General features: G+C 42.7%; 2 protein-coding genes across 2 annotated transcripts; one reads left to right on the top strand and one right to left on the bottom strand.

The window, feature by feature from the left end:
• Positions 1-1872: 1872 nt before the first annotated feature.
• On the top strand, positions 1873-9811 carry SAP30 (Sin3A associated protein 30). Its single transcript, XM_066317599.1, has 4 exons — positions 1873-2456; positions 3715-3837; positions 6461-6559; positions 8575-9811. Exons 1-4 carry the CDS (start codon positions 2154-2156, stop codon positions 8695-8697), a joined length of 648 nt encoding a protein of 215 aa, XP_066173696.1. The 5' UTR covers positions 1873-2153; the 3' UTR covers positions 8698-9811.
• Positions 9812-11108: 1297 nt separating this feature from the next.
• On the bottom strand, positions 11109-18678 carry SCRG1 (stimulator of chondrogenesis 1). The gene is made up of 3 exons (XM_066317600.1): positions 18591-18678; positions 13841-14106; positions 11109-12320 (listed from the first exon to the last, which is right to left on the bottom strand). The coding sequence occupies exons 2-3, from the start codon at positions 14077-14079 to the stop codon at positions 12266-12268; spliced, it is 294 nt and encodes a 97-aa protein (XP_066173697.1). The 5' UTR covers positions 14080-14106; positions 18591-18678; the 3' UTR covers positions 11109-12265.
• Positions 18679-27199: the final 8521 nt, after the last annotated feature.

Here is a 27199-nt window from a genome sequence, read left to right as displayed (position 1 = left end):
CACAGAAAAATTCCTGGAACTCACCCTTGCCCCACTTTTCCTGAATGATGCTTCCTATATTCTCAAATTTTAAGGTCTGCTATGATTGTTATTGGGGTTTTTGTTCCTTTTTATCTTAACATTATTACAGTTTTTGAAAGTTTGAAGTTACGAGAAACTCAAAAACTGAGTTAAACCTTTGCTGCCTGAGATTGCTCAGCAGCAGAGTGTAGAAGTAAACCTAGGTATTAGACAGTCTTTAGCTTGGCTGGTTACAAAGCAGAGTTCAGTATTTTTTCCAACACTCCTATTCCCCTCACTAATCACTAAAACGTGCCTTGTGGCTAACTGCTGTGACTTTATGCTCAGTTTAGCTTTAGTTCTGTATCCTTCATTCATCTGCGACAGTGGGACCTACCCTTCTTCTCTAATGCCCGGTTACGCAATCAGATTAAGGAGCCATCTGCAGCACAAACTGAAACTGCTCTATAATCGTGTTCCCGGCTCACGCAGAACTTTGGCTTACGCAGGATCTGTGTCTCCTTGAATTATTCACCAGCCTCCCTGCTACTCCTCTCCTTCTTCAAGCTGGAAACGCACAGCAAGCAATACGGTCAAATATGTCAGCGATTAAATCACTGCGCTTTGAGCACGCTAAGCTCAGATGCCGTTCCTGAGATTTAAAGGAATATTTGCGGGAGTTCAAAGGGAAAGCAAAACCTCTCCCTTCCTTGCGCCTCCTTTGAATGTGCTTGAAAGGACAGTAGATCAGAGCTTGCTGCTTTTGCCACTCTGCTGTCAACAGCTGAATTGTTAAATCATTTAATGCCAACGCATCTCTTATGTAGCTCTATAAAGCCTCAAAACTAAAAACACCTGCTTTTGTCAAGTATTTTCAGTGTCTATTCTACGTAGTCTAGTGTGCACAGCAAGGTCTTGGTTCATCATTAGCGAAAATAATTCTGCATTCTCAAGTCTGTTCTTAGAGTCACCTTTACTAACAAAAAGTCCTTTTAAATGACAAAACTGGAACCTCGCACTGTAAGTCGCCCTTGTCTTCAGAGGGCTTTGCCATAGGAACGCCGGACGAAGCTCTGACTACGTGTGTTGTAAAAGCAGTTCTAACAAAGGCCGGAGCTTCGTTTGTTTTCTGCCGGCGGCGACTGCGCGGCGGCTCCGCGGAGCTCCCTCCCGCAGCGGCGGGGCAGGAGCGCCCGGACACAGCCCGCCGCGCTCTCCGGCCGGCGGGAGCCGCCGCCAGCCATGGCCGGCACTAAGCGGAGAAGAAAGGAGGCAGCGAGGCAGGGAGGGAAGAGGCCAAGACGGAAGGCAGGAGACAGACGATCCGGAACGAGCAGTGCCGGTGTCGGCTGAAACACTAGACCGAGAACAAGTGAACAGGGGGGAGCTGCTGCGGCACAGCGAGGTGCCGCCGAGAGCCGAGAGGAGGCTGCCGGCCCCGCGTCGGTGGGAGCGCGGGTGCGCTCTCAGCCGCAGCTCCGACACGCGATACCCTCTGGGGTCGCCCTTTCACATCCCGCGGCGGAGCCGCCGGGGAGGCGCGGGAAGGGGGAGAAAGAGGCTGGCGCACAGGGCTTTTTAAAGGTGGCCTGAGCCGCCGCTGCCGCCGATCACGGGCAGCAGGCCCGGTCTCACACGGGAGGGAAAGGGAGCGGAGCGGAAAGAAGAAGTGTCTGCCGCAGCGCATCCCGCCCCCCGCTGACGCCTCGGCCGCGCTCCCGCCGCCGCACTGTCCCTCGGGCGCTGCGGCCGCGCCGGCCGGGACGGGAACTGCGCTTCCCGTGGGGCCGCGCGCGGCAGCCGGCATGCGCGGCGGGCGGGGCCCGGCGGGGCGGGGCGGCAGGTTGCTGTTGTTACATAGGAAACAGCTGAAGAGTCTCCACATGACAGGGGGAGAAGGAGGAAGTGGGGCGGCCCGCGGGGCTCCGCCGCCGCCGCTCCGGTAGTCGCGGGGTTCGGCCGGCGGCTGCCGGCGGGGAGAGTCCTTTCCGTAGCGCGTGGGCTGGCCGCCCTCGAGGGCGGACTCGCGCCCCGGTGCCGCCGCTGAAGGGAGGCGGGCAGGGAGCGGGGGAGCCCCCCGCCGGGCCGCGGCGCCTCGCCGGGGAAGTTTGGTGCGGGGCGGGATCCCGCCGGCCGCGGCGGTGGCGCCGGGTATGAACGGCTTCGCCCCCGAGGAGGTGACCCAGCGCGGGGCAGACCCCGCCGCCGCGGCGGTGGTGGGCAATGCGGGCTCCGTCGTGGAGGTGCCGCCGCCGCCAGCGCCGCCGGGGCTGGGTCCGGCCGCCGCCGCGGGCTCGGCGGGCGGTGGGTGCGCGGGCGGCCCCGGGGCCGGGCAGCTGTGCTGCCTGCGGGAGGAGGGCGAGCGATGCGGCCGCGCCGCCGGCAACGCCAGCTTCAGCAAGCGCATCCAGAAGAGCATTTCGCAGAAGAAGGTGAAGATCGAGCTGGACAAGAGCGTAAGTCCGCGAGGGGCGGACGCGCCAGGGCAGCCAGCGGGGCGGGCGGACAAAAGCGGCCGGTAGATCGCTGCATCTGTGTCTTAGTTGGTTGGGGGACTTTTAATCAAGTTTAGTGGGGGAGGAGGGGTGTTTGGCGGCGGCGAAGTGTTCGTTCCCCCTTCCCACCTCTTTTCCTTAGCACGGCCGAGTTTGGCTGGCGCGGCAGGAGCGCTGCCTGAAAGTCCCTCCGGGCGGGGGGCAGCGCCCGCCTTTCCTGCCTGCTCCTGGGGTCCCCTCTAGCCCCAAGAGCCTGGGCTTCGGCTCCTGTAGCCGGGGCGCGGGTAAGCGTGGCCGGGAAGCGCCGCCGCTCTCCGGAGCGGAGCCTGCATGGCTCCCGGCGCGCTAGTTTGTCTGTGTTGCTGGCGAGGGCCGCGCTCGCTGCCCCGCCTCGTGTTGCAGCGCCGCACGTCTCCCGTGCCGCTTTATCTTCCGCTCGGCAGCCATCGGGCCCCGCGCAGCGCGGCTCGGCACGGGCGGCGGGGTGGGGGCCGGCCGCCTTCCAGCGGGGTGGGATGCCCGGGAGCCGGGAGAGCGCCTGCCCTCGCCGGGTGCCGCGGGAGGGCGAGGCGGGCTGCGGCGTGGGGCTGCCGGCGGGAGCGCCCCGGCCGGAGCTGCGTGCTCCCCGAGCGACCCCGGCCCGGCTCTGCAGCCCCGTACCCAGCGCTGCCCCGGGCTCTCATTTGCGCTTAAAAGCACGCGAACCTGGGGATTTCCGGGCTGGTACGCACCGAGATCTCCCAAAGCCTGCAGATCCCCCCGAAAGGGAAACTTGGTTAAAAGAAAGAAAGTAAAAATAAGTCTTGTTGCGTGACCACGCCGGGTAGCGGAAGTAAAACAAGGAGGGGAGGATATAGCTGGGGAAATGAGAGCCTTCTCTTAGCCCCGCAGAGAACGACTGAAAGCTTGTTTTTTGTTTGCGTGCTGCCCGGCCCCCGCGGGGCGATGCGCGGCCGGAGGGAGGGAGGGCTGTGCTGCGTGGCTCCGCAGCCTGGCACTGCTGCAGCGGCAGATTGCTGCATTTCAGCCAGCTCGGGGCCCAGCCGGTGGCAGCGAGCTGCAGCGCAGCACACTCTCCATTTAGAAGAAGCCGGTAGAAAAGCTTCCTCAACCCTGTTAATGTGGCTGTGAGTGCTTAGGGGCTGCCTGTCTACGTGCACTTTAGTCTGGGAGATACACTGCAAGGGTTTGATTGAAAGACGTCGTTTCATTCTTCCAGGCAAGACATCTGTACATTTGTGACTTCCACAAAAATTTAATTCAGAGTGTGAGAAACAGAAGAAAGAGGAAAGGCAGCGATGATGATGGTGACTCACCAGTCCAAGACATCGACACTCCAGAGGTAGCTAAACAGTTGATCTTTTTTTTTTTCCGAGTTGTTGTGTTAAGCTTCTTAATGACACCGAGTCTGCACCAACACCATTCTCTCACTTTTACAGCTTACCTTACGTGTGGGAAAGGGAAGATTCTTAATTCGCACTCTTCTTAATATAACCGAATTTAACTGAATTTTGTGGCATGTTTTCTGATTAAATGCTGCAGAGTACAATGAACAAGAGTCTCTATTTTTTAAGTGTCTGGTGGTTCTCTCAGAAATCTGCTGTTTTCAGCTTCCTCTTCTCCCTAGTGCTTTGCCACATACCATCGAACTCTTATCTTCTGCAGGACCTGACAACCTGGAGGGAATTGCACATAGTGCTTGGGATATAAATGCCTCTCTGTCCTGCCCCTCCAAACCTTTCTTTTGTGCTAAATGTATTGCAGATGGCCCTTGGCAATTACTCCTTTGCCTTAGTCACTTTAAACACTGAGAGTTTAATGATGATAGCTTTGTTTCTGCCCCACTGTGGGGGGGAAGAGCCATTTGGGAAGCTCTGCTGTGAAGGAGTGGAGTAGAGAAATACAGTGTATTTTCAACCTTTTTTCTCCACTGCACACCAGTGAAATCTGACCCATTAAAATAAAGGAACCTAAGCGTTCAACTTTTTTCATAGTGTAATGGGATGGTCTTGAACATAAGGCGCTCTTTTTCTTACACGTGCTCTGGGTTATTTCGTTTATTTCTGCTACAGCGTTGCTTAGCAGGTGCTCCACAGTGTGTTAATTTTGATCAGTCTGTTATGCCTATGTGGTCCCTTCTGAGAGGGATTGTTAAAACATTCTTCAGAAATTGCTCTGTAAGTGTTAATTTAATGGCATCCTTATGGTCAGCATCTGCAGATAACAGCAAGTAAGTGAGGAAACTTTGTGCAGGAATCTGTGCCTTTGGGCACGAGGCCTCAGTCTGAAGGCTCTGCATAAGAGGATTTTAGGAGCTTGAAAGTAGTTTGATGCTGGGTGGTGTTGTCTGTCTGTTAAATATCTGGGATTGTTTCTTGGAAAGCTCTTTCTAAAGCTAGTGCTGTGAGTGACTTCAGGTTGCTCTCTGACACTGTGTAATTGCAGCTCTCCTGGAAGCCTGTTTTGTTTTCTTATGCTAGGATTATAAAACATGTCACTACTGACAGATATATCCAGAGCAAGAAAACAAGCTTTTTTCTTCTTAACAGTATTATTACAAAAAAGAAAACTGGGAACTATTTTGAGGAGTGTCAGCTGGCTGTGTGGACAAGGGCAGCGTGTTCATTCCTTGTAATTACTGTATGCCTTAGATACCTGTTTGCCCTTGACCACCTTTTTTTTTTCACTTATTACCAATTTGGTAAGGAAAAAAGTATCATTCTTGTGAACAGTTGTAGGGCTCTCCTGTTTCCATCTCAGTCATGACCATCTTTACTGGTTGGAAATGATTCCTACAGGAGGAAAAGACACTTCTGCAATACTGGAAGCTTCTTGGATTTGGTGAAAAGCTGCTGTTCCTCTTTTGCATGATGCAGCAAGGGTGACTTGCCCACTGTGACTTGGGAAGTTGAATTTAATGCTATGTAAACTTCAGAAACACCATACCATCCTTTATCAGGCAAGGTGGCCTCACTTCAAGTCTGGCCAGGTTGCCAAGTGTGCAGTAGCACTGCTGTTTTAAGTGTTCTGCAGTAAGGCTGTTAAATAAAAATGAATGCCTTCATCAATCTTTAATGCAGTGCATTTAGAGAATACTGTTGTAATTGCAACTGACCTAATAGAACTTCTCATTCAGCCTGCTTTTTGAGCTTGCTCTCCCATTCAGTCATCTGATTAAGCTCTCTTAGGTTGTCAGGGAGGATGGGAGGGTAAGCTGTTGCTGGGAGAAGTGACTGATCAGGGTACATAGGATTCAAAACTGACCCAGTAGTGGATTAAGGCTGTGTATTTGTATCCTTGAGAGGACTTTGTGTAATTCTCTCAACTGTTGACTGACACTGAGAAATAGTTTTGAACAGTTATGCCCATGCACATAATTCCTGCATTTTGCGTGTGTAGCAGAGATACATGTGGAGAGCAAGAGCAGTTGTTTTCTTTTCTCTCCTCAAGCCAAGAACACTTGTGCTCTAGACTCTGTCCTGATTCTAGTATGTGCTCTTTCATGGTGCAGATGTGCTGTGTCTTATGTGTAATCTACGTAAGATTTAATGGCTGAAATCACAATCACAATATAGGGGTGTCCTTTGGATCAGCACCTTCATAGATGTTATATCAAAGTTGCTGTTGGGGTTTATGTTGTTGTGCTGGAACTGGGAAGCAAACAAAAAAACCCAGAACAGATAAGTACAATAATGAGTTCTAAATACTGTCCACAGCTAAAGGGAGGTAGAGGCATGCTCAGTAACAACAAAGTACTCTTAAACGGAGCTGGGCTATTTTCCTTTCTGCTGGAAGGTGCAGGGTGGGGTTTGTTTTTCGTCAAAATGACATCTGCTGAGCTGACTGTTTACACTTGCGTATCTGTGAGTTTCCAAAATGTTTTTGTCAGGAGAACTATTAATGACTGATTTTTTTTTTCAGTTATATTAGATTTTTTTCTTCCCCTTTCCCCTCTTTTCTTCTAGGTTGATTTATATCAGTTACAAGTAAACACACTTCGAAGGTACAAAAGACACTTCAAGCTACAGACCAGACCGGGACTTAACAAAGCACAGCTTGTTGAAGTATGTATGAGTGTTTCCCATAATAGAAAATGCAACTTGCTGTGGCATGTGGTTTTCTATACACTGTGATCCTTGCATAAAGTGCCTATATAATCTGGATTTTAGGAGAACAAAAGGGAGCTGCTTATCTAGCTTCCTTCATTGGCCACAGCTCCTGAGCCAAGTAAATCAAAAGTAAAAGCTTTCCAGAGGAGGGACTCTTAACTTCCAAAAGGATTGTTGGCTGCTTAAAAGCACAGTATTAAGCTGGAACACTAAGATGATTTTCATGCCTCTGCATATCATAGAATCATGGATTTATTCTGTCTGTGCATCAATCACAGCTTTACCTCAAATGTCCTGCTGAAAAGAACTAGAAACTGAGAGGTGTCAGTGAAGTTCTGGTAAGGTTCAGACTTTGCTTTAAAAAGCTAGTTACTGCAACCATAGGTTTCTGTATATGTCAAGTACAGAAACCTGAAAAAAACCATGCTTCTATTGATAATTAATTCAGTTAAAACCACTGGAATCTGCTGTCAGAAAACTGGAATTGTATGGAATTTACTGTTTCTAAAAGTGCTGAAGCTGCATGTCAGTACAGCTGTACGTTAGCATCTTTGCTTCGCATGAGTGCAATTTTAAAGGAATTCTTTAGTGCTGCAAAGGTGCAGTCACAACGTATTGATGTAACTAAGTGGAAGAGCTGGTGATCTTAACAGGAAGGTATAGCTACTGATTTTTCACTTTCGTGCAGTGATACATTCAGCTGTATTTAGGTGCAGACACTTTCATCTCTCCTTAATCTGTGTGGACTAAAAGCAAGGCTTTAAAGGTATGGCTGATCTGAAGGCTGAACTGTAAAAGAATAGTCCTGTTGCCACTAAGTGTAAGAATGCAAAATCAGTCTTCCATATTCTTATATGTAGGTTAGCTCTTGAATTAGCAGACTGTTAATTGAGAAAGCACGAGCAGTTTTTGTTCTGTGAAACTGGTGTTTGGAAGGGTCTGCTTTAGGTACAGCTCATACGATACTTGCACTAGGTTATTCCAGTGCTGCGTGGTGTGCAGGGGCAAAGCTGCTTCTGCCACATGCTTGATTTGTCTAACCTGCAGGTGTTTGTGAGCCATAGCCACAGAGCTTCCTTAATATACAGAACATTGGATTCCTTGTAGTCATACCTCACATACCACAGACACTGCTCTAGCTGTTACTGAAAGTTCATTTCAAATTACTGTGTCAAACTGCTTCTCTATGAATGCTTTTGGGGTAGAGTTTAGAAAGCTTCCTAACTTTTTAGTTAGGGTAAACGTTTATTCTTATATCCTGTGGTGCTTAAGTGAGTAGTCCCATGTTTTTCACTTCATAATTTTAATTACCTATCTGGCAAAAAGCCAGAGAACAGATTCAGTTGCAATATTTTGCAACTTTCTTTTAAAGCTGATGTTCATTTTGATGGAGGGAAGGACTGCTGAAATGACAAGTGATTCAAGAACTGCTTACAGATTGTCATATTTCAATGGTTACAGCATGGTGAATTTTCGTTGATAGCTCTGTTTTGAAGAGGTGAATGTTCAATTATAGTTCTCTGATAAATCTTGTGTTATGTTAGATGTTTCTCTGTGTGATTTGATGCAGAAACCACTTCTCGAGCAGCAGTCTCTCATAACTGTGCTGTCACTGTTGATATTCTGTAGTCATTACCTGTTATATTCAAGCTTTAACTAAACAGATGTAATGATAGTCTCATGATTGTTCTGATATCTTTGAGGGGTTTTTTTTTCCCTGAAAAATTTCTCAACTTTTTACTTTGGAAATTAGGGATACAGTCTGCTACATTTAGTTCACAGTTATCAATAAAATGGTTCCTATTTATCTTTCTATGACTACTAAAGACTTCTGAAGAGAGGCAACATTTCCTTTTCTTGTAAGCTCCTAAATCAGTGTTTTACACTTTATTGTGGTATATATTAATTTGAATCTTCAGTTTTTGCATGTAAGAGTGATTATTTAATTTCCTTGCATTCTTCCTTTATAGATAATTGGCTGCCATTTTAGGACAATTCCAGTGAATGAAAAGGACACCTTAACGTACTTCATCTACTCGGTGAAGAATGACAAGAACAAACCAGATCTAAAGATGGATAGTGGGGTTCATTAGGCAGAAAAGGTTGGGACTGAGACTCAGGCTGCAAATCAAAAGACTGAGGTTTTGTTGATATACGAAAGCTTTCTTTGTAACTTTTTCTCATGAGAGAGTTTGCCTGTATTATTTTTCATAACCTTGCTGACTTGTTTGAAAACCATCTCTTATGAAACAAATTTCCTCAGCAAAAGTATTTTAAATAAATATCACTGATATTGTTGCTCAAATGGGTGTGTCTGTAATTTTAATGAGTTGGACTCGATGATCCTGACGGATCCCATCCAGCTCAGCATATTCTATGATACTTGTACCTAATAGTAAAGCTTTGATGAAGTATGTAATAATATTAAAATATTTTTCAATTAAAATGTGCCAAGGATATATTTATAAATGTACCTCAAGTGCTCATGATGCAATGCCTTTAAAAAAAGCTGTAGCAGACTTGTCAATAGGTTCTTTTTCCTATGGTAAAAGTCTTTAAGTGTCAGTTCTGTTCTTAGCTGGGCAGAAATGGCTGAGTAACACTTCTTTTCCCCCTTCAGAAATAAGAATTGGAGGATTTTCTAAATTGTTTATTCATTTTGTCATGGTGGAGATACGTGCTTCCAAGCACTGAGGCATTCCTGCTCCTATATTAAAATGGAAAAAAATGCAGCTCTCGAATTTCAAAGCTATAAGTACAGATGAAGAGACTGCTGCAGCTTACTGTGCTGAGAAATCTTTTGACTTGGTAAGAAATCCTTTACCTGCTGACTTCTCCATTTGTCTGCATGGACTGCTGCTAAGAACTTAATTGGAGAACGACAGTCAAGCCTGTGTGGGGTCAATACAGTCCCTTCTAAAAGGCACGCTGCTTCTTTCTCATTGCATGGATTAGCTCAGGCCTGTTTAAAGGGAGCAAACTCCTCTCAATAAACCCAAACTTTATGGTAACTTATGGAGAATAGTATCCAGCAATACTTAGGCTTCCAATTGATTGTCTTAGAAAATTCTGATGTTGAAGATGGAATTATGAATGACTTCTTGTATTGTCAACTATTGTGCCAGTCTAAATGTGTGGTGTATAGAATATGATTTCTTTCTGCTTAAAGCTGTGCACAGAGCGTGAAGAAAAAGCTGAAGGAAAACAGTTTTCATCTTGAAGCTGAGGAGGACATGGCTTCAGCTTGTTCAGTTAGCATTCATTGCAACTTCTAACCTTATCCAATGTTTGTAAGCTTTTTCTTAATTTGGGAAAAATGAGAAAGCTTTATGTCTGTGATCTAATCTGCTTGATGGTAATCTTTTGAGGTTTTTTGAAAATCACTACTCTGCTGGCATCATTACAACTGAGATGCTTCACTTTGCTTTTTTTGACCTGTGATGCTTGGATAGAACTGAATGATGATAAACCCTAAACTCGCACTGGCTGCCTTCCCAGTATCTCAGTGGTATGATTTCTTTCACTTGTACCGCTTTATGTATTTCCACAGTACAGTTCTGCAGTGCTGGCCTAAGTTCAAGTCAGTGATATCTAGCTAGTGACAGCTAAAATTGGTGCTCCTTTGAAGATACGTTTTCATGCCCATTTCATGGCAGGGACTGTCAGTTTGTTTACTAAATGTCCTTTGCACACATTCAAGCTTCTTGCCTTCAAAGTGCACATTGCATAAAAAGCCAGGGAACCTAGTCATGGATAGGACAGCTAAAGGATAGAGTGAGTTTTTTTCTGCGTGCATGACAGGGTTGAATATTCTCACCTAAGCCTGGCAGGACCTGTAGAAGAAGCTGTGTGAGGGAAGAAGAGTGGGGAAAGAAACAAAAGCAAGTTTCAATGGTAGGTCAGTCTTAAAGTAGTAGCTTAAGTGACCCTATCTTGCCCCCGTGGATTGTGGATTTTCCAGGAGTAATGGAAGAAAGGTAACTGAAAGCCACCAGGTTTAGTACCCAGCTTTGTGTCCACCTTAATTTTTTTTTACTCTGGCTGCTTTGCAAAGCTCTGAATGCCAGGCATATGCAACGTGATTCTTGTAGAAATGATGGCACAAGGAACAGAAGTTAACATAACCTAAAATCTTGTTAAAATACCCTAAAGAGGACTTTACACAAGAGCACATACCATAAGTTGTTTTTTTTTTCGTGGAGCACTGACTTGGGATATTTTCACTGGGTTGCCAAATTTAGGGGTTTATTTTACTATCAATTGATTATTTGGTGGGAAGCTCAAATTACTCTAATCTGCTTGAATAATTGCACAAACAAGGCTTGAAAAGCCTGGTGACACAAACTGTTTAACAGTAGGGCAAAAATAGTGCACACAGATTTACTTGAAACATTTATTATTGGTTGTGTATAATCACCCCCTCACCCAGTATCAACCCTGGTTTACTAACAAGAAGAAAACCAGCCATGGTGATATTTCATACTGACGCATGAAGTAAGTGTGGTAAACTGGTGGTAGCAGTTTGGGCCAATGTGTAAGATGAGTAGGTGAGCAGTGCATTTTTTGAGTGGAGAAGACCGCACAGTTCCTTCAGTACTGCACACTTTCCATGTGACTGATGATAGCTAAAGAGTTTATATGTGTAAGGCAGCAAGTCAGGCTTTGCTGCCTGTAAGCCTGGCTTGTTCAGGTGACTGCTTGAAATTATGTGGTCACCTCTCAACACCTGCTAATACAGATAACAGAAAAATGGTCAAAAAGTTGTTTCTTTGCATCTATTTCATAGATCACAATACCTCTTAAATATTAAGGTGATTATCTCTGAGTTTTCTATAGCTATTGCCTTACAGGGCTAGCCTAAAGAAGGTAGCATTTAAGCTTGATTTTGGGCTACTGTATTTCAAACAGCTTGATTTAAAAATTGGTTGTTCAAATGTTTTTAGATGTTCAATGCTAAGATCAAGCAGTTTAAGGGTTTAGAGATTGCATAGTCAAGGCAGGTGGCCAGTTCAACATAAGACCCAAGTGTGCTTTAGTACTGTTTGTGTCAATTTTTACTTTTTTTTTTTTTTTTTTTTTTTTTTATTCCAGCGAAATACTTTCAAATATGGAAATACATGCCTTTTGTATGTGCATATGTTTTAAGATGCCTTAACAGAACATGGGAGACTCTCTTTCAGAAGTGGCAGAGACTGAGTGGCTTCAGCTTAAAACTGCTTTAAATTGTGATGGCAATAATGGAATAGGAAGCTGCACTGCCATAAGTTGCTCTGAGAGTCATGTTCCTGACAACATGAAGGCTTAGGCTTGAAGTTTCTTTTTCCAGACTAGCTAAGGATATTGTGCTGAGTAAGAAGAGTTATGCTTTTTTGCTGGGGGATGCATATTAGGATACATTAGGAGCTTGTACAGTCTGTTAAACCATGGAAATGGCTTTATGGAAATTAGGTCAGCTACTAGATTTGAAAAGAAAACTTCTTGTGTACTTGATACTCCATAAAGGTATAGAAAGGAGACTCTTTCTACTGTGTAAAGTGAGGCAGTGACTTGTGGTTAGAAAGGAAATGGTTCTTTTTGTTGGTGGTAGTTTTGTTTTTCCCCTTGAAAACATTATTACATGATCGTAGAATGATGTCTGTTATCTTCACTTGCAGACTTGAATCATTGACTGTTGCAGGGGATCACAAAAGATACCTTTGGTCCAAAGAAAATATCCCTGAAAGATAGAATTGCATATTTAAACAATTAGATCATAGGTTTATTAGAGCTTTAACATGACGTGCATGTCCAGCTGTGGATGTTTTTTAGCATGTATGACAATATATGTGGGATTATTGTGGGATGTCCTTCCAGAAATGCAAATGCAACTGCAGGTCTGGATGAGGATACTGCGTTTCTACCTCTGCTGGCCTGCTGTCGGAGCAATGACAAACCTTTCAATGGCTGTCTGGGTTGCAGAACTCTACTCTGATATTTTGACTTTGAGAAAATAAACTCAGCAATAGATCATATTATCAAAATAAAGGACTTTGGCATGTGCACACGTACTGTTTTGGTGCAGTTTGTCCCAAGAGCACATATGCAAAGCAGGCCTTGTGTACCTTGGGATGGTGGAAGAAGTACTTTCCTCCGTGTTTTTATCAAAGGAAGAGGCTTTACTATGCTGCTCAGAACCTGAAGCTAGAGACTCAAAGGGTGCTTCAAGGTGAGGACACCGTATCTGGTTTTAGGGAAAGTTAAAGATGAAAATCTTACTTAAACCCAGCTCTGAGTTTGTGAGATTTTTAGCTTTAGAAGCCTTTCTCACTTGGTTTAACTTGAGTCCCCTACAGGAGTGCTGGAAAGTTGTCTTTATTGGATTTTAGGGGACTTGAGAAATGAGTGTTAAGAGGAGCACATATGAAAAATCTTTTTTGTTTGCCTATATAATGCCATCACATTTTGCTGCCTCTGAAGTATTAGTAAGTTTTGAACTGTTGATATTTCTAATCCAAATTTTCTGAAGAAAAGATATTGCTGAAAAGCTGAATGAAATAATACCTCTTAATACATTTTATAACCTAAAACCAGTGTGCACTGATGGTGTTTATTTATCTCACTTATGTTCTTTCTATGTAACCACAAGAAAAACCCCATGTTCAGTGAGAACTTCACTGTTCACCTTTGTCAGCAGAGCGAGCAAGCCAGGGAAATGTTGATGCTCTTGGGCTCAATCTTTGCCTTGCCTTAAACGAGTGTGTATGAGCCCCTGTGGCCCTCCTTTGCTTTTCTGCTTTTAACAGCTATTTTTACAGAATGACTTGTTCAGCTGACATATGTGCATGCACTTTAGAGTCGCAATATAGTTCTCTTCCCTGGAAGAGAAATCAAAGGATTTTTTTGTGGTCTGAAAACATCTTCATTGCAAAATGCTGTGAATAAGGTTTGATATAGTTATTCTTAGCTTGGATCAGACAGAGGAGTCAAAAGTTGGACGATTCAAGTGCTGAAGTCCCTGTTAATAGGACAGGGAGGTTTACAAAATACACTAAGCACATCCTAGGTGAGCCCCTTAAAACCAAATCCTCCAAACTGACACAAAATTTGCTATATCTTGGTATCATTTCAAACCATTTGAAGTGATGAATTTCTTTAAAATGATAGCTTATTCCGCCTGTGAAAACTGTAAAATGATGGCAATATAATGGGCAGTTGTGAAGAACTGTACAAGTTTACGTGAAATGACTGTGATCTTACTTTGGGCAGCAGAGCAATTCATTCAAGTTGCAGTAACAGATGACCTCACAGCCCTTCCCTTCCCAAAAGTGATCTTGCAGACCATGGTCGATGTGCCGGAGGTTCTCCTTGCTCTCGGGGAGGGTATGGCAGCTGTGCTCCTTGAGGGCCCTCTTGTAACAAGCCGGGCGCTGGGAAGGCGCCGCGGGGCTGCCCAAGAGGGTGCTCAGCAGCAGCAGCAGCACCGAGACCATCTTCATTTCTGCCAAGCTTCCCGCAGCAGGGTGCTAAAGAGAAACGAGGTACGTGACACGGGTATTGCTGCTGAACAGACCTCTTTCCCTGATTTGCTTTCTGCCTTGCATTTTTCTTTCCTGTGAAGTTTCGGCCATTTGAGCCTGAGTGCTGGAGAGTGTTTCCTCCTAGGAGGTAAATAATATTGCAGCAGAATTGATATTCATTACTTTCTGTGCAACCTTGGGAATCCTTTCATTGGGAATTGAGGCTTCCGATGCTGGCAATTTTGTTGTTTCTTTGGCCTCTCACCTTGAGAAAATTGCTTTGAGCTGGCCGTGTTTTCTTGGTGCTGTAAGTGATTGTATCGATTACTACCAAACCAGGGGGAAATGTCTGGGTGTGTGTCCTTGCCTTCCTGGCCACTTTACCTGTCAAAGCAAGAGTCACTCACGTAAAATAAATAGTATCCTTCCCCATCAAAGTTGTGGAAAAACTGCTTGCTGATTGAATCCTGTGTCATGGGCTGTGTGAGAAACTGAGGCATTAAGCAGCCGAGGAAGCCGAAAGTGTCTGCAGCGCTGCCAAGTGCTGCAGTCCTGGGCTCTGGTGTGATACAGCATGATGAAGACTCTTCTTTATTGGGTTTTTTTAGTAGTGCAGACTGCTTAGTTGAGTCTTGCTACTGGAGGTCATTATGGTTTAACCGGTTTCTTAAAAGGTGGGATAAATTGTCCCTTGCAAATCTCTCCTGCTGGCCACTAGGCTTCCATAGTTTTGTTTAACATGAGCTCTCCTGTTCTGTGCTGCTTTGCACGGTCTGACCATGCCACAGAACTTTGGATCCTTGAACTTGCATTCAAGTTTAAATTAGGATTTTCAACAAGGTTTTAACTGAACTTTTACTGGCATTAGGAGAGAGAGTGGGTTTTTTACCTTTCCTCATGCTCAAACAAAATTGATCTGTTCTCTTAACTGAATTTAAATAGGAATTCTGCTCTGAAAATGAACCTAAAGAATGACCAGCTCTGCCCAGGACCTACCCTGTGTTCTCATTATTTTTCTTGTGTAAGACTTAAGGAAGACTTTGCTGTCCTTCATCTTGTTGGCGCTTTGGAATTGATGCCGTGACATGATGTTATGGGCCAGCCCTGGTCTTCCTTGTGGGGCTGAAGATTAGAATGGGTTTACCCAAAAATAACAAGACGTAAGACAATCAGAGTCTAATCAGAGACTATCGAAGGTGAAGTTAAGATGATAGAGCTATTATCTAGGCAAGGAAAAAAATGAGGTATGCCAGCTGTAGGTGTGAATATAATATGGGTTACTTTGTAAAAATCTTGAGATCACTCTTGAAAAACAAACAGTAAACTTTTAATTATATCAGTCTACAGTGGTTTTTAGTAATTTTTCTCAGGTAGTTTTCTTTACCACAGCTACCTTATCTTCCATCTCTCCAGCCAATGAATAAAATGCCATGTAAGAAAATCTGGAAATTTAGATTTATATTCAGGATAAAATACAACATCTCAAAGCTTTTTGGTTATTTATTTTTATATTTAAACTTGGGTTTTTTGAACATCACTAGCCAAATAAAATACTAAAAAGCGGCCAATATATTAAAGATCATGAGTGAAGTGAGAATAAGCTCTTCTGTAATTTTTTGGCTTCTGTTGTAGAAGCAAAATTCATTGAATAATTCCTTTTAGTTTTCATGAACTTGTATGGGAACTTTTGAATAGAAGACTCCTATAAACTACTAGTAATGGAGCCTTGGGGATCTATTTTTAATTACCTCAGAGTGCAGTATTGAATAACATATTGTCTTTATTAGTTTTAGACCTCAAAACTACTACTCAAATAAAGTAAACATTGTTCTAACCTTGGCTGGTGTTTTTTAGACTTGAGCAAAGAATCTGTATTATTATATTTATGGTTTAATTTTGTAGGAGTATAAACACTTTTGTTATGAGGGTTCTGCTCAGAGAAGTCTAATGCTTAAAGAGAAAAAAGGTATTTATACTATACCTAGATAAATGCCAGTTTCAGGGAGTACAATTTAATTTTCTGTTCAAATAGCTGAGTTTAATTATTTAAGTATTTAAGGAAGAAAATTTCCTGCAATTGGACTATTCTGTGTTCATCTACTGAGGACTAGGCATTCATGATACTTTGCTCCTGTGGACTTTTTTAAAAATTTCTAATAATTCAGGTCACCTTTCGCTACCTGGAGTTCAACTGAAATGGTCATTTGAATTTGTTGCCAGCTGCCTATCTCCTCAAAATTTATAGGAATTAACTTCCTGGAAAATAGGCACATTCTCTATACACTGTCAAATCATTAGATTCAAAAATCACAACCTACAGTTTTTTTTAAGGTGATTCTGTAACTCACTACTTGCCTTGAAAAATAATATATTGCTGTAGTGTTTCATCAGGAGGGTTTCTATGGGTGGGTGCCGAAATCAGTATTAGCAAAGTCAACATGCTGGAGAGCTATGGACAGACAGCTCCTCTGACCAGTTTTGCATCTTACCAATGATAAACATTATTATTATTCAGAAAAAATATAATTTTGTTTCTGCTTAAACATTTCCTCTGGTGGTTGGTTGGTTTTTTTGGGGTGTTTTGGATTTGTGTGTTTTAACTTCTCATCAAAAGACCTTTCTCAAAACAGATATTTCTTTCCTGGGGGTGAACAGTCCCTGTTTGCAGATGGAAGATTGCCAAGGAGCTGAAGTGTTTCATCAGCTCCCTGCACAGGATCGATGCGGGTAAACTCAGCAGACCTTTCAGACACAGCATTTCTGTCTGACAAACTGCTGCAGCGTCTTTTCCTGAGCGTGGTTGAACAGATGTTGGAGTGTCACTGATTGCCTAGGTAAAGAACAGAGCTAGTATGTGCATGTTTATTTCAAAATGAGTGTCAAAGGCATTGTCTGCTTTTGCATAGCACAGAAGATAGGCTTTTCTCATAAAAGAAGGAAAATGTGATGAACAAACCCAATCGCTAATGGGGCTCAAAGACTCGTTCATTGCCAGCAAGCATCCTCTTATAGTTCTTTTTTTTTTTTTAATAAAGCCTTCTGAAAAGATAACAATTCCAGGTATGCTAAGCCTGACCAGCTTGCTCTATCAAGATTTTGTACTTTCAAATTCTATCAGGAGTAAAAGCCATCTAAAACTACCAAAAATTAGCTGCTTGCATTTGCGTAAGTTCTTTTCAGTTAATTATTTTGATCATTTTGACGTGGCATAAGTAAAGTTTAAGACCAAGTACACCTGGGAATACAAGTACTTTGAAACAGTTTGGAACTTTCCCTAAAGGAAAATGGCTAGTTTGGGAATATGCATGAGTCAGGAGTTAGTGCTGTCTCTGCTTGTTCAGCTGAGTGTTTGAATTATCTGCCAGGCAATTTGGCACAGTCTGGTCTTTGGATCCGCTAGATGCAGAGGTAATCAGACTAAAGAGAAAACCTCAAGTCTCAGCCTCCTCGTCCAAGAACAACAGTGTAATAGTTCATGAGAAGTGATGTCCTTTAAAGGCCACACAGTATCAGTAGGAGCTCAGGTGTTAGAAGCAGACAAAACTGAGAAATGGCACAAAATGTGTATTTTGGCACTTCTAGAGATCCTGCATGGTTGGGAGAATAGAAATATTTGTAGATTGGTCTATCAACCATTAAAAATTATCAATCTTTCATTAAATATACCCTTCTTTTCCCCTTAAGTAGGCTGTATTTCTAGTTGCTTAATGTTGAAAATAAGAAATATATCAATTAGTACACTTTTGGTGTATATTCTTTTCCAATCTGTCCAGTGCCATATGCCAGGTTAACAAGTTGCACTTAAAAAGCAAATACATATTAAAATTGTTTCACTGATTCAAAATGAAATGTATTTTAGTGTTTATTTATTTGTCAAGTTTGCTTTTCACAAACACCTATAAGATGCTGACTATTTAGTATTTAGGTGTGTTAGTGCTTGATCGTTAGGTTTATTAGTGCATTACTAAAAAATCTTTACACAAGAGCTGCATAACTAATAATATTGTAAAGATTTTTTTCCATTAAAAAGAAAAGTCTTAAATCTATTTTACTTGAACAGTTGGTGCAATGTAAGGACAACAGCTATTCCACTGAGGATGAATTACTGCTTTGTAATTGTCATCAATACCATGATTCTTTCTAGAAAATGAGTTCTCATTAAACCCCATTGAGTTGTCTTTAAGACAGCAATTCATTGTGAAGACACCTCTCTCTATATTATATTGCGCACTGGAAGGCAATATAGTATATTCTGTGACTTCAGATGTTAATATGTAGCATCCAACTTCAAAGAAAAGCAAGATAGTAAAAGAATTATTTCGATCTGGATACCAGCCATGCAACTGTCTTGAATGGTGCCTCTTGCCTGCAATATAACAGCTTCTCCCAAATAGTCTTCTGCATGTTCCCATATGTATTTCTAATTCTGTATTCTGTAACTAGAAGGAGCAGAACAAGTCGACAAGGATAATTTCAGGAGCAAAACGTACCTTTCTCTTCTGGTTCACTCCCTTGCACTTTCTTGGCAGCTGTATCTTTTTAGATGTACCCAGAGAGAGCTAGAGCTCTCGGGGATGAGAAGAGGGAGGGAGGGCTGATGGGAAGTGCTGTACAAACAGCCCTTTGTTTGTCCTGACTTCTGCCTGTGAGTGGTGAGCACTGTTCTCCAGCAGCGGCTCAGAGGATGGGCTTCAGGAGCCTCCTCTTCGGTCCTTCCAGCCTAGTCTTGGGGCAAAAATATAATATATCCCTTCCAACAGGAAACAGTCAGTTCATCCAGGATCTGAGGCAAAGGTGTCTCCTGGAAGGGCAAAGCATAACATCCAGAACAAGGGGAGAGGAAAGATCCTATGGAATGACTGTTTTGCTAGTGCAGCGTGAGCAGGCTGAGGGAAATGGGAAGGAGCAGTGTTCTGGGGTTGCGCAGCCGGAAAAACACCGTTTCTAGACAGGTACCTTATTTTTCATTTGATGGACAAGAGCAGGCCTACTCAACAATCTCATTCAGTACTTTAATTTTTGTCTTTGGGATTCTTTCAAATTTTCTGAGACTGACATAATTTTTAAAAATCCCTTAATTATTTTAACCAGATTTCTAGTACAACATGCTCAATGATGCCACGCATCAAGTTCCTTACTGAACAGTGTTTAATCAAGAGGTAAAGCATCACATTGGACAGTATATCAGAGGAAGTTATTTTAGACTAATTCCAGATTAATCAAATGATCTGGTACCATAAAAACACAAAACAAGGTTCTTAAACAGAATTGAAATATTATGTACTAATGAGAAAATAATCTTGAAGGTGAAGCATGTGTCCTCATATTTCTGTTGCAATTTGACTCTTGTTCTACTGTAGCCATCCTGGGCCCATTTTGGATGATGGGAATAGAGAAGGATGATTGTTGATCCATAATTCTTATATTTTTCTTGTGTGCATTGTTTGGATTCTGATGTTGTGTTGTGAGAGTTTTGTTTTCTCTGTCTGTTGGGCTGTTTCCAGTACAGAGATTTGTTAGGAGTACAAAAAAGTGCCCCTGCTCAGCTGATTCAGTTTACAATTTGATGTCTTGGTGCTTGTTCAGTTGGATTTATTGTATGCCAGAAGCAAGCTCAGGCCTCTGTAAGAAGTGCATATCTCATGTTCTGCTGCCTCAGCAAAGGGAGGAGTTAAACGGCACAGTTATTTAGAAGCAAATCTTTGGAAACTGAGCCTACCTACTCATAGTCCCATTCACAGGGTGCTCCCCCCTCCCTGCTGGAGATGGGCAGCTGGGATGGAGAGAACAGGACGCGTGGCTGTACCTCTGCCTCTAATTCTGGTTAGAAACGTGAGGAAGAACATTTTTTGCAGCTGTGGTTACACGCACATAGCAACTTAAAAGGGGAGAGAGGAGATAGCTACGGGCAGCGGCTGTCAGAACAGGACAGCCTTGCCTTTTCAGGGTGACAAAATGCCTGCTGCTCCCTCTGCCTGGCTACAGAAATTCTTTTCTGGTGCAGAGCATGGCCGCAGCGTTCCGTGCCTTAAATGAGATTATCGTAATGCCTCTGGGAGTACGCGGTGTTCCCGGGCTGCGTGCTCCCTGCGAGGAGGCTGTGCCTGCTGCCGGTGTACAGCGCCACGGGGCTGGCTGGATAGCAGCAAGGAGAAAACTTGGAGAAGGGAGCGAGAGCAGAGCGTGCTGAAGCTCTGCGTCTGAATGCCTTTTTAGTTACTTGCAAATAAATTTTGGTCTAAATGATTTGTAGGTTTTATCAGAAGGTGTAATAATAATGTATTAGGATTATTCCCTTGCTTTCTGTTCTAAGTTTGCTTGTGTTTTCCAGGGAACATTTGTGTTCTCAGAACACATTTTCGGAGCCCTGTCTGGACAACAGTCCAGTGAGCTAGTAATTTCGTGTATACAATGAAGGATGTGAGGGATAGTTTTCTTCGGGCGATACCTTGCTGCATTTTGAGAAAAGAGAGTTCTGGCAAAGTTGGTGTTTGGCTGGTGGTTTTTTTTCTCTCCTCCATAGTTCCATGTACAATGTTTTCAGTCCTGAGTTTCAGGAGCATTACAAAGTTTTCTCCCTTGTGATGCTGCTACAGATTAGAGATTGAGCAGCAAAGTGGGATTTAGAGGAAGCAAAATTTTTGAGGAATTTTATCAGCAAAATGCAACTCAAAAGGAAGTCATCAAGACTGCGGTAATACAACCCTTTAAGGAGTTAAAAGTGAGGTATGGGAAATGCATGGAGGGGCTGGGGAGCCTGCACTGGGAGAAAGCAAAGTGCATAGCAGTACTTCCAGATCTTACCTTCTTTTCCCTTTCTCCACTTTCCTTCTCACCCATTACCCTGAATATCTGTTTCTCTACTGACTTTGTCTCACTCCTTGTCTCCAGCCCTGATGGCCCTTTCTTCATTTTTGGTTTCTTTGGGCCTTTCTGCTCCAGCACCACATCCCCAGCGGGCTCAGCAGCCGGTGTCTGGCACGGGCTGGCAGGGGGCCAGCTGTCACAGAGGGCTATTGAAAACTGCAGAAGCCTTTTTGTTCCCTACCATGGCGTCTGGGATCTACAGGAGAACCATAAGGAAATCTTGCTTTTTCACCCTCCTTCATCTGTGTAGAGAGAGTAATCCTGAACTGTGTTTCACTCCTTTTATTTAGAGACACTGTTCAAGATGTACACGTATCCCTGTTTCTGTCTGAAGAGGTATAGCATTATTAGAGGTAAGATGAAAGTAGAGCTTCGTTGGGTTTTTTTTCCTCTTCCCCAGGCTGAAGTCAGCGAGAAGTGATGGCCCATGAGGAGGCAGTGGCAGATGGAGGCAGGAGGGGGTGTGACAAGGTAGCAGCAGCAATCTGTAAGAGAAGAGTAGTTTTCAAAGGAGAATGGCACCTGGTAGGGTGAGACAGAAGAAAGAAAAGGCAACATTGAAATTCAGCTGTAAAATCATGGCTGCCTCTGACATATAGCATTATTCTTGACTAAATTTGTGTGACATGCCCTGGAAAAATGATCTTTTTCTTTTTTTCTTTTATTTTTTTAAGTACCCAGTGCACTGTAAAATGTACTTTGCATTTTTAACGTGAGCCACACAGGTTTAGCTTTTTGCTGTCAATGAAAACCACTTTGCATCTTATTTGTATCCTTGATACCAACACAAAGCTCTTTGCAGGCTGACAGGGAGAAATAGCAATGCATCTCCACTCACAGTAAATCTCCTTAAAAGATACCACTTTACCTTTGAGTTAACTGACTCATTCATGCATAGAGCTCATATATGGAGATCCATAAGGAGCCTCAGAACCTGATTTTGGCAAATGATGCAGTCTAAAACTGTACTTGAAGATTATATAGGAATGTAAGTATTGTAGGGATGCATAAAAACCTTGGAGACATCATACCAGTAATAATGACAGTGCTAAGATAGTAACTGCTGTCATCATTTGTTACAGGACTGCAGTGGCTGGGGGACCTTGGATTCAGTCATCAGCATAATGGCTAATCAGCTTTTAAGCAAAGATAAAAAAAAAAAATCTTAGGTGTTAATTTTGCAAATATACATAAGTATAAAACAAATATATCCCATGTTATACCCTTCATGTCACATTTTTCATCACTCAAATTTTATTATATCAGTCAGAAAAAGTAATTGGAAACAGTTTTTGTGCTTTCATTTTATGTAGTTTAAATTTTTTTCATTTGTTCTCTTGATTTTTTTTAAGAAAATGTGCTGTTAAATACAATTGCCTTTGCAATTCTTGCATCTGATAATTTGCTTTATACCTTGTACTTCATTAGCCTGGGGGATTCATCTGAGTTTTCTGGAACACTGTTCATTGTTTGTTCTGTACAGTAGTTCTTGTTCATCCAACATTTCTTCTATTTCTTGCCTTTGTTTTTGAGTACTCTTTTATTTCCAGCTGCTGTTTTCTGCAGAACCCCTTTGTTTCTCTCTCTCTGATTTTTGGCTTACTGGTTTTACTGTCAGTTTTCACAACTTCTGCTGGCTGCAATCTGTGCTTGGTAAAAAATAGGCAACCCAAAGTACTGGGCTAATCGAAGGCATCTTTGAGTGTATTTCCTCAGACCAATGGCCTGTTGGCATGCTCAGGCTGTTGCTGGTTTTTTCTCTGAAAGCAGAGGATGCAGTATACTCAGAACCTGCTGATGTTATGAACTGTCAGCTCCAGACAGGCCAAATGAGTCAATGTTTTAATGTGTGTATATAAAGTTTGGTGTCTCGAGCTGGCAAATGTGTCTGAATGTAATCCCGAAAAATTATTTTAAATTGAGAAACTATGCCAAGCCATCACAGATATTGCTCATCTGATACCTAGAAGCCCATTCCTGCTCTGATTCTCTAATGATTTAGGATGTTATTTGGTTTTGCTTGGGCCTGGTTTTTTACTGTTTAGCTAGGAATTATCTGTTGACACTTAATACCTGGCACCTGGCCTTGAGGATCTGGAGTATCCTGCAACTTCTGAAGTTGCCTGGTGCCAGGGATGTGACAGAAAACCAAGAAAATACCTCTGCCTCTATCACCTGTGCAATTTTCTGTCTAGTTGAAGAAAATAAAAATGAAAACCAAACCAAAACCTCCAAACTTAATTATAAGGTTTGACTTAGTTTTCTTTAACCACTATCACCAAAAACATTATGGTTGCTGCACTGACTTTTGAAGTCCTTGACCACAGTGCTGCCTTTGGGCTGTCCCAGGGTAGCTGTGACCTACACAGGGCTGCTTGCTGGGCGCTCAGCTCTGGGGTGTTGCAGTGACACCATAAAGGCTTGTCCAGCCTTCAGACTTTCACCCCAGCTGTACAGCCAGCAGAGCCCTGAAAGGTTTCTGGTGTGACTGCATGAGGCAAAAGCATCTTTTTCCAGGTTCGTCATCCTAGGGAGGACAGCTTTAAAAAGGAGCAAGATGGGAAGAAGATAACTGCCCACAACTGAGTGAGGAAGCCATCGTAACCTCAGGAAACCTGCAAAATAATCAGGAGCAGAAAGAGAGGATACTGTGGAGCTAATGGTTAGGCTGCCACCTAAAGAGCCTGGAGAAACAGGCTGTCAGGAACACCATGATGTTCAACAAAAGCAAACACAGAGTACTGTATCTGAGGAAGAATGACCCCATGCACTACAATAGGCTGTGGTTGGAGCACGGCTTTGGAGAGTAGCATCTGAAAGTCCTGGACGGCACCAAGCTGGATAAGCCACCAGTGGACTCTTGCAGAAAAAAAGGCCAACAGTATTCTGGCCTGCATGAGGAGGAGTGTTGTCAGCAAGGTGGTGATCCTTTTCCTCTTCACTGGTCAGACACGTGGAATGCTGGGTCCAGATCTGAGTGAGCTAGTGTGAAAGGAATGTGGATGAACCGGAGTGAAACCACTGAAGGGCCACAAAGGTGATTAAGGGACTGGAGTGTCTATTGTACAAAGAGTCTGGAAGAGCTGGAACTCTTCAGCCTGGAGAAAAGAAGCCAAGGAGAGATCTTGTGTCTATCTCTCTGTCTAAAAATACCTGGTGTGGGTTGGACAAAGAAGAAGGAGCCAGACTTTTCTTAGTGGTGCCCAGTGACATGACAAAAGGCAATGGGTACCAGCTTGAACACAGGAGATTCCACCTCAAATTCTAAAGAACATTTTTTATCTGTGAGGAAGGTAAAACAGTGACCACAGAGACTGTGGAGATCTCCTTAGAGATATAAAACCCCAGCTGAACACAGGCTAGACCAAACTGTAGCTGATGCTGCTTGCAGGAGAGTCGGACTGCTTGGTGTCCAGAAGTCTCTTTCAACATAATTTACTTGGTGATTTCAGCCCCTCACTCACATGAAAATCAGCTAGCAGTGCAGCATAGGCTCTGAACTGTAATCATTGTGCTGAGTGCACCATCTTCAATGAGCTTGTGTAATTGTTTTACAAAGCAAATCTTTTGTTTGCAGACTTCCCTATCTGTCCCTATGGCTCTTTGTCAGGTTACAGCCCAGATGCCCTGGAAGAAGAGCAACTTCCCTGTGTTGTGGCAAGTGATTGTGTATGCCACCATTTGTTTCTGAGCATTAGGTATGAATAGAATATTTAGTTTCCTTAGGAACCTCTGATGAGGGATTTTTGCCAAAAGCTTTCTGAAAACTGCAGATGCTGTGATAGAAGCTGAATGACTCTTAGCACTTAGTCACAGTTGATCTCACAGTGATGTTCTTCCACCTGCTTTACCTGCTGGGAATAGTTTTGGGGTATAAAAGCTGAAAGGTCTTTTGCCTTTGAATCTCAACAGAACCTCTTCATTTGTTGATAGGTAATAATGAGGTCATTTTGGATGTTTATTGACAGGAAAAGGATTTGTTTGTCTAATAACTAACATAGAAGTTAGTTTGCAGGTTATGGTTCTTGAGTATTTGCCTTATTTTTGTGAAGTTGTCCCTCTGGACTCCTTCACCCAAGAACTTATTACCTTTAGCTTCAATTACATGGTCCCTTGGTAATTTCAAATTGATTTACAAAGGTTTTGTACCTGTAAAGGGCTGTAGCTCCTGAGCAGAACTGCAGCTATTTTTTCCAGGTCTTTATATATCCTACAGCTACCGATAGCAAATGCTACCAGCTTTGGGGATAATACAAAACAGCTAGCAAATACATTGGTGTTATTAGAGCTAATGCTATCTGTGGTATTTCGTATCTTGTGAGATGAAGACTGTAGAGACATGCTACGTATGTAGCCCAAATGAAGCACCACACAAGGAATTTGGAGGTTTCACCCAAACATTACTGCTGCTGACAGATACTGCATTCTGCAGCCCTTTGAACCATATTTTAAATAGGCAGATCTTTGGCTCTCAGGCAGACACGACTCTAACAAAGGATGGAAATGAAGAAAGGAACATCTGCCCGGTCTGCACCAGTCTGCATGCAGAGTGAGACAGCATGCTTTGCTGCTGGAAAGGCTGGGCTAAGTATGCTGTGGGGGGCCCTAGGCAAAACACTGCCTCTGTCTCTTTAAAGTAATAAGTGAAGAGGAATTTTACTGAAATCACTTTCAAATTCAGACTTTTATTCTGCAATCAAAACAAGAAAAAACTTCAGTGTCTGATGTGTACAAGCTGCAGATTGCATTCAAAACTGACATGGAGAAAAAGTCCTCCCTATACTTTTGGGTAACAAAACTGCAAATCACAGCTGAAACCTTTTTTTGAATGATATTAGACTTGACACTCAACAGAGACAAATAACATGATCTTGTTTGTAACATATGTCAGTGCAGCTGATTTTTAGTCAGCTTTAACTACTAAAAGAGACCACTTACTGTTGTAGTTTACTATCATAATCCATAAAAATCCACAAAGACTGTTATTTGTGGAAAAATGAATTTCATCCAATCAATCTTTATTTCTGAGCAGAAGCTGAACGGGGATGATAATTATTCTCTTGCTAGGGTATACAGCTTGCCATGAATAGTTTTTACACTGTTCCCCTTGGCCAGTACAGTTAAGTGTATTACTCTTCTGATACTATTTTATTTTAAAATATTTATATATGCTAATTCAATAGGAAAACAAGTCATAAGATGATGTCTTTATATGCTTTTTTTGGTGATCCTCAAGTCAATAAAGAGTATATTTTGGTTTCCATGAGCAAGGGTCTTGGTAACACCTTTAAAGGTACTTAGGTGACTACTTCGTTGTTGCATGGTTTTTGTTATCACTGTAAATAGTTTACAGAGCTTTTAACTTAGCATTTAGATTTGTATATCATCCTACACTGGATCTCTGTTTTCCAAGGTTGGAAAATAATGTACATCTTTACAAGGTATCTTTTATGCAGGGTCCTCAGCTGCTTCTTATGCCGTCTTCCTTGGTCACTGGAATGACTGAGAATTTAATCCAAAGCATTGTCTAAAATACTTTCCAGACTCTCCCTGCTTCAACAGAGACTTAAACACATCATGTTCAGAATATCTAAAATTGAATTATTACTTTATAATCTTTGCACAGCCTCTTGATTGTATTAGGAAGACCTGACAGTAGAGTGTTAAATAAACATTATTCAACTCTGCCATACAGAACTAGCAGAGTTCAGCAAGTTTTGACAGTAAATTGCCCAAAAACCCAGACAACTTAGCTTAAAGGAAAACCAATTAAGCAATTTACTCTAGTCTTCAGCAACCTTGGCACTCATTAAGCTTAAGATATACCCAGCATAAAAAAATAATTTTATATGTCTGTATTTATGTAAATGTTTATATAAAATTAGTATTTTATATATATTCCCTGAGTCTGTTCACCACCAAATTAATCAGAACTTATAACAGAGGATTACAGGATGGGTAAGGGACAACAGTTGCTCATCTGGTCCAACTTTCCTGCCCAAGCAGGGTCATGAAAGAGCACATTTCCTTTCTCCTTACAATATTTCATCATATTTACAAGACACCCTGTGGGAGTAAACTATAGAAACAGGCTTTCATCTGGCTTTTGGTATATATCTTAGCATAAAAAAATGTAATTACCTGTATGACATACATTTGCAGCCGATTTCCCACTCTATGATTGACATTTTGTGGCTCTTTTTGGTTTATGGTTTCTATTTTAATAGCTCAA

Source organism: Sylvia atricapilla, chromosome 4, assembly GCF_009819655.1.
Source record: "Sylvia atricapilla isolate bSylAtr1 chromosome 4, bSylAtr1.pri, whole genome shotgun sequence".
Classification (NCBI taxonomy): Eukaryota; Metazoa; Chordata; class Aves; order Passeriformes; family Sylviidae; genus Sylvia; species Sylvia atricapilla.
This window is presented reverse-complemented; position numbering and strand designations above follow the sequence as displayed.

What these genes read in the sequence shown, in the direction of transcription:
- SAP30 (XM_066317599.1), top strand. Translation starts at nt 2,154, where the DNA reads ATGAACGGCTTCGCCCCCGAGGAGGTGACCCAGCGCGGGGCAGACCCC. An exon ending in AGATCGAGCTGGACAAGAGC is followed by an intron (nt 2,457 to 3,714) that starts GTAAGTCCGCGA and finishes TCATTCTTCCAG; the next exon opens with GCAAGACATCTGTACATTTG. An exon ending in ACAAAGCACAGCTTGTTGAA is followed by an intron (nt 6,560 to 8,574) that starts GTATGTATGAGT and finishes CTTCCTTTATAG; the next exon opens with ATAATTGGCTGCCATTTTAG.
- SCRG1 (XM_066317600.1), bottom strand. Translation starts at nt 14,079, where the DNA reads ATGAAGATGGTCTCGGTGCTGCTGCTGCTGCTGAGCACCCTCTTGGGC. An exon ending in GAATTGCTCTGCTGCCCAAA is followed by an intron (nt 12,321 to 13,840) that starts GTAAGATCACAG and finishes TCTATCTTTCAG; the next exon opens with GGATATTTTCTTTGGACCAA.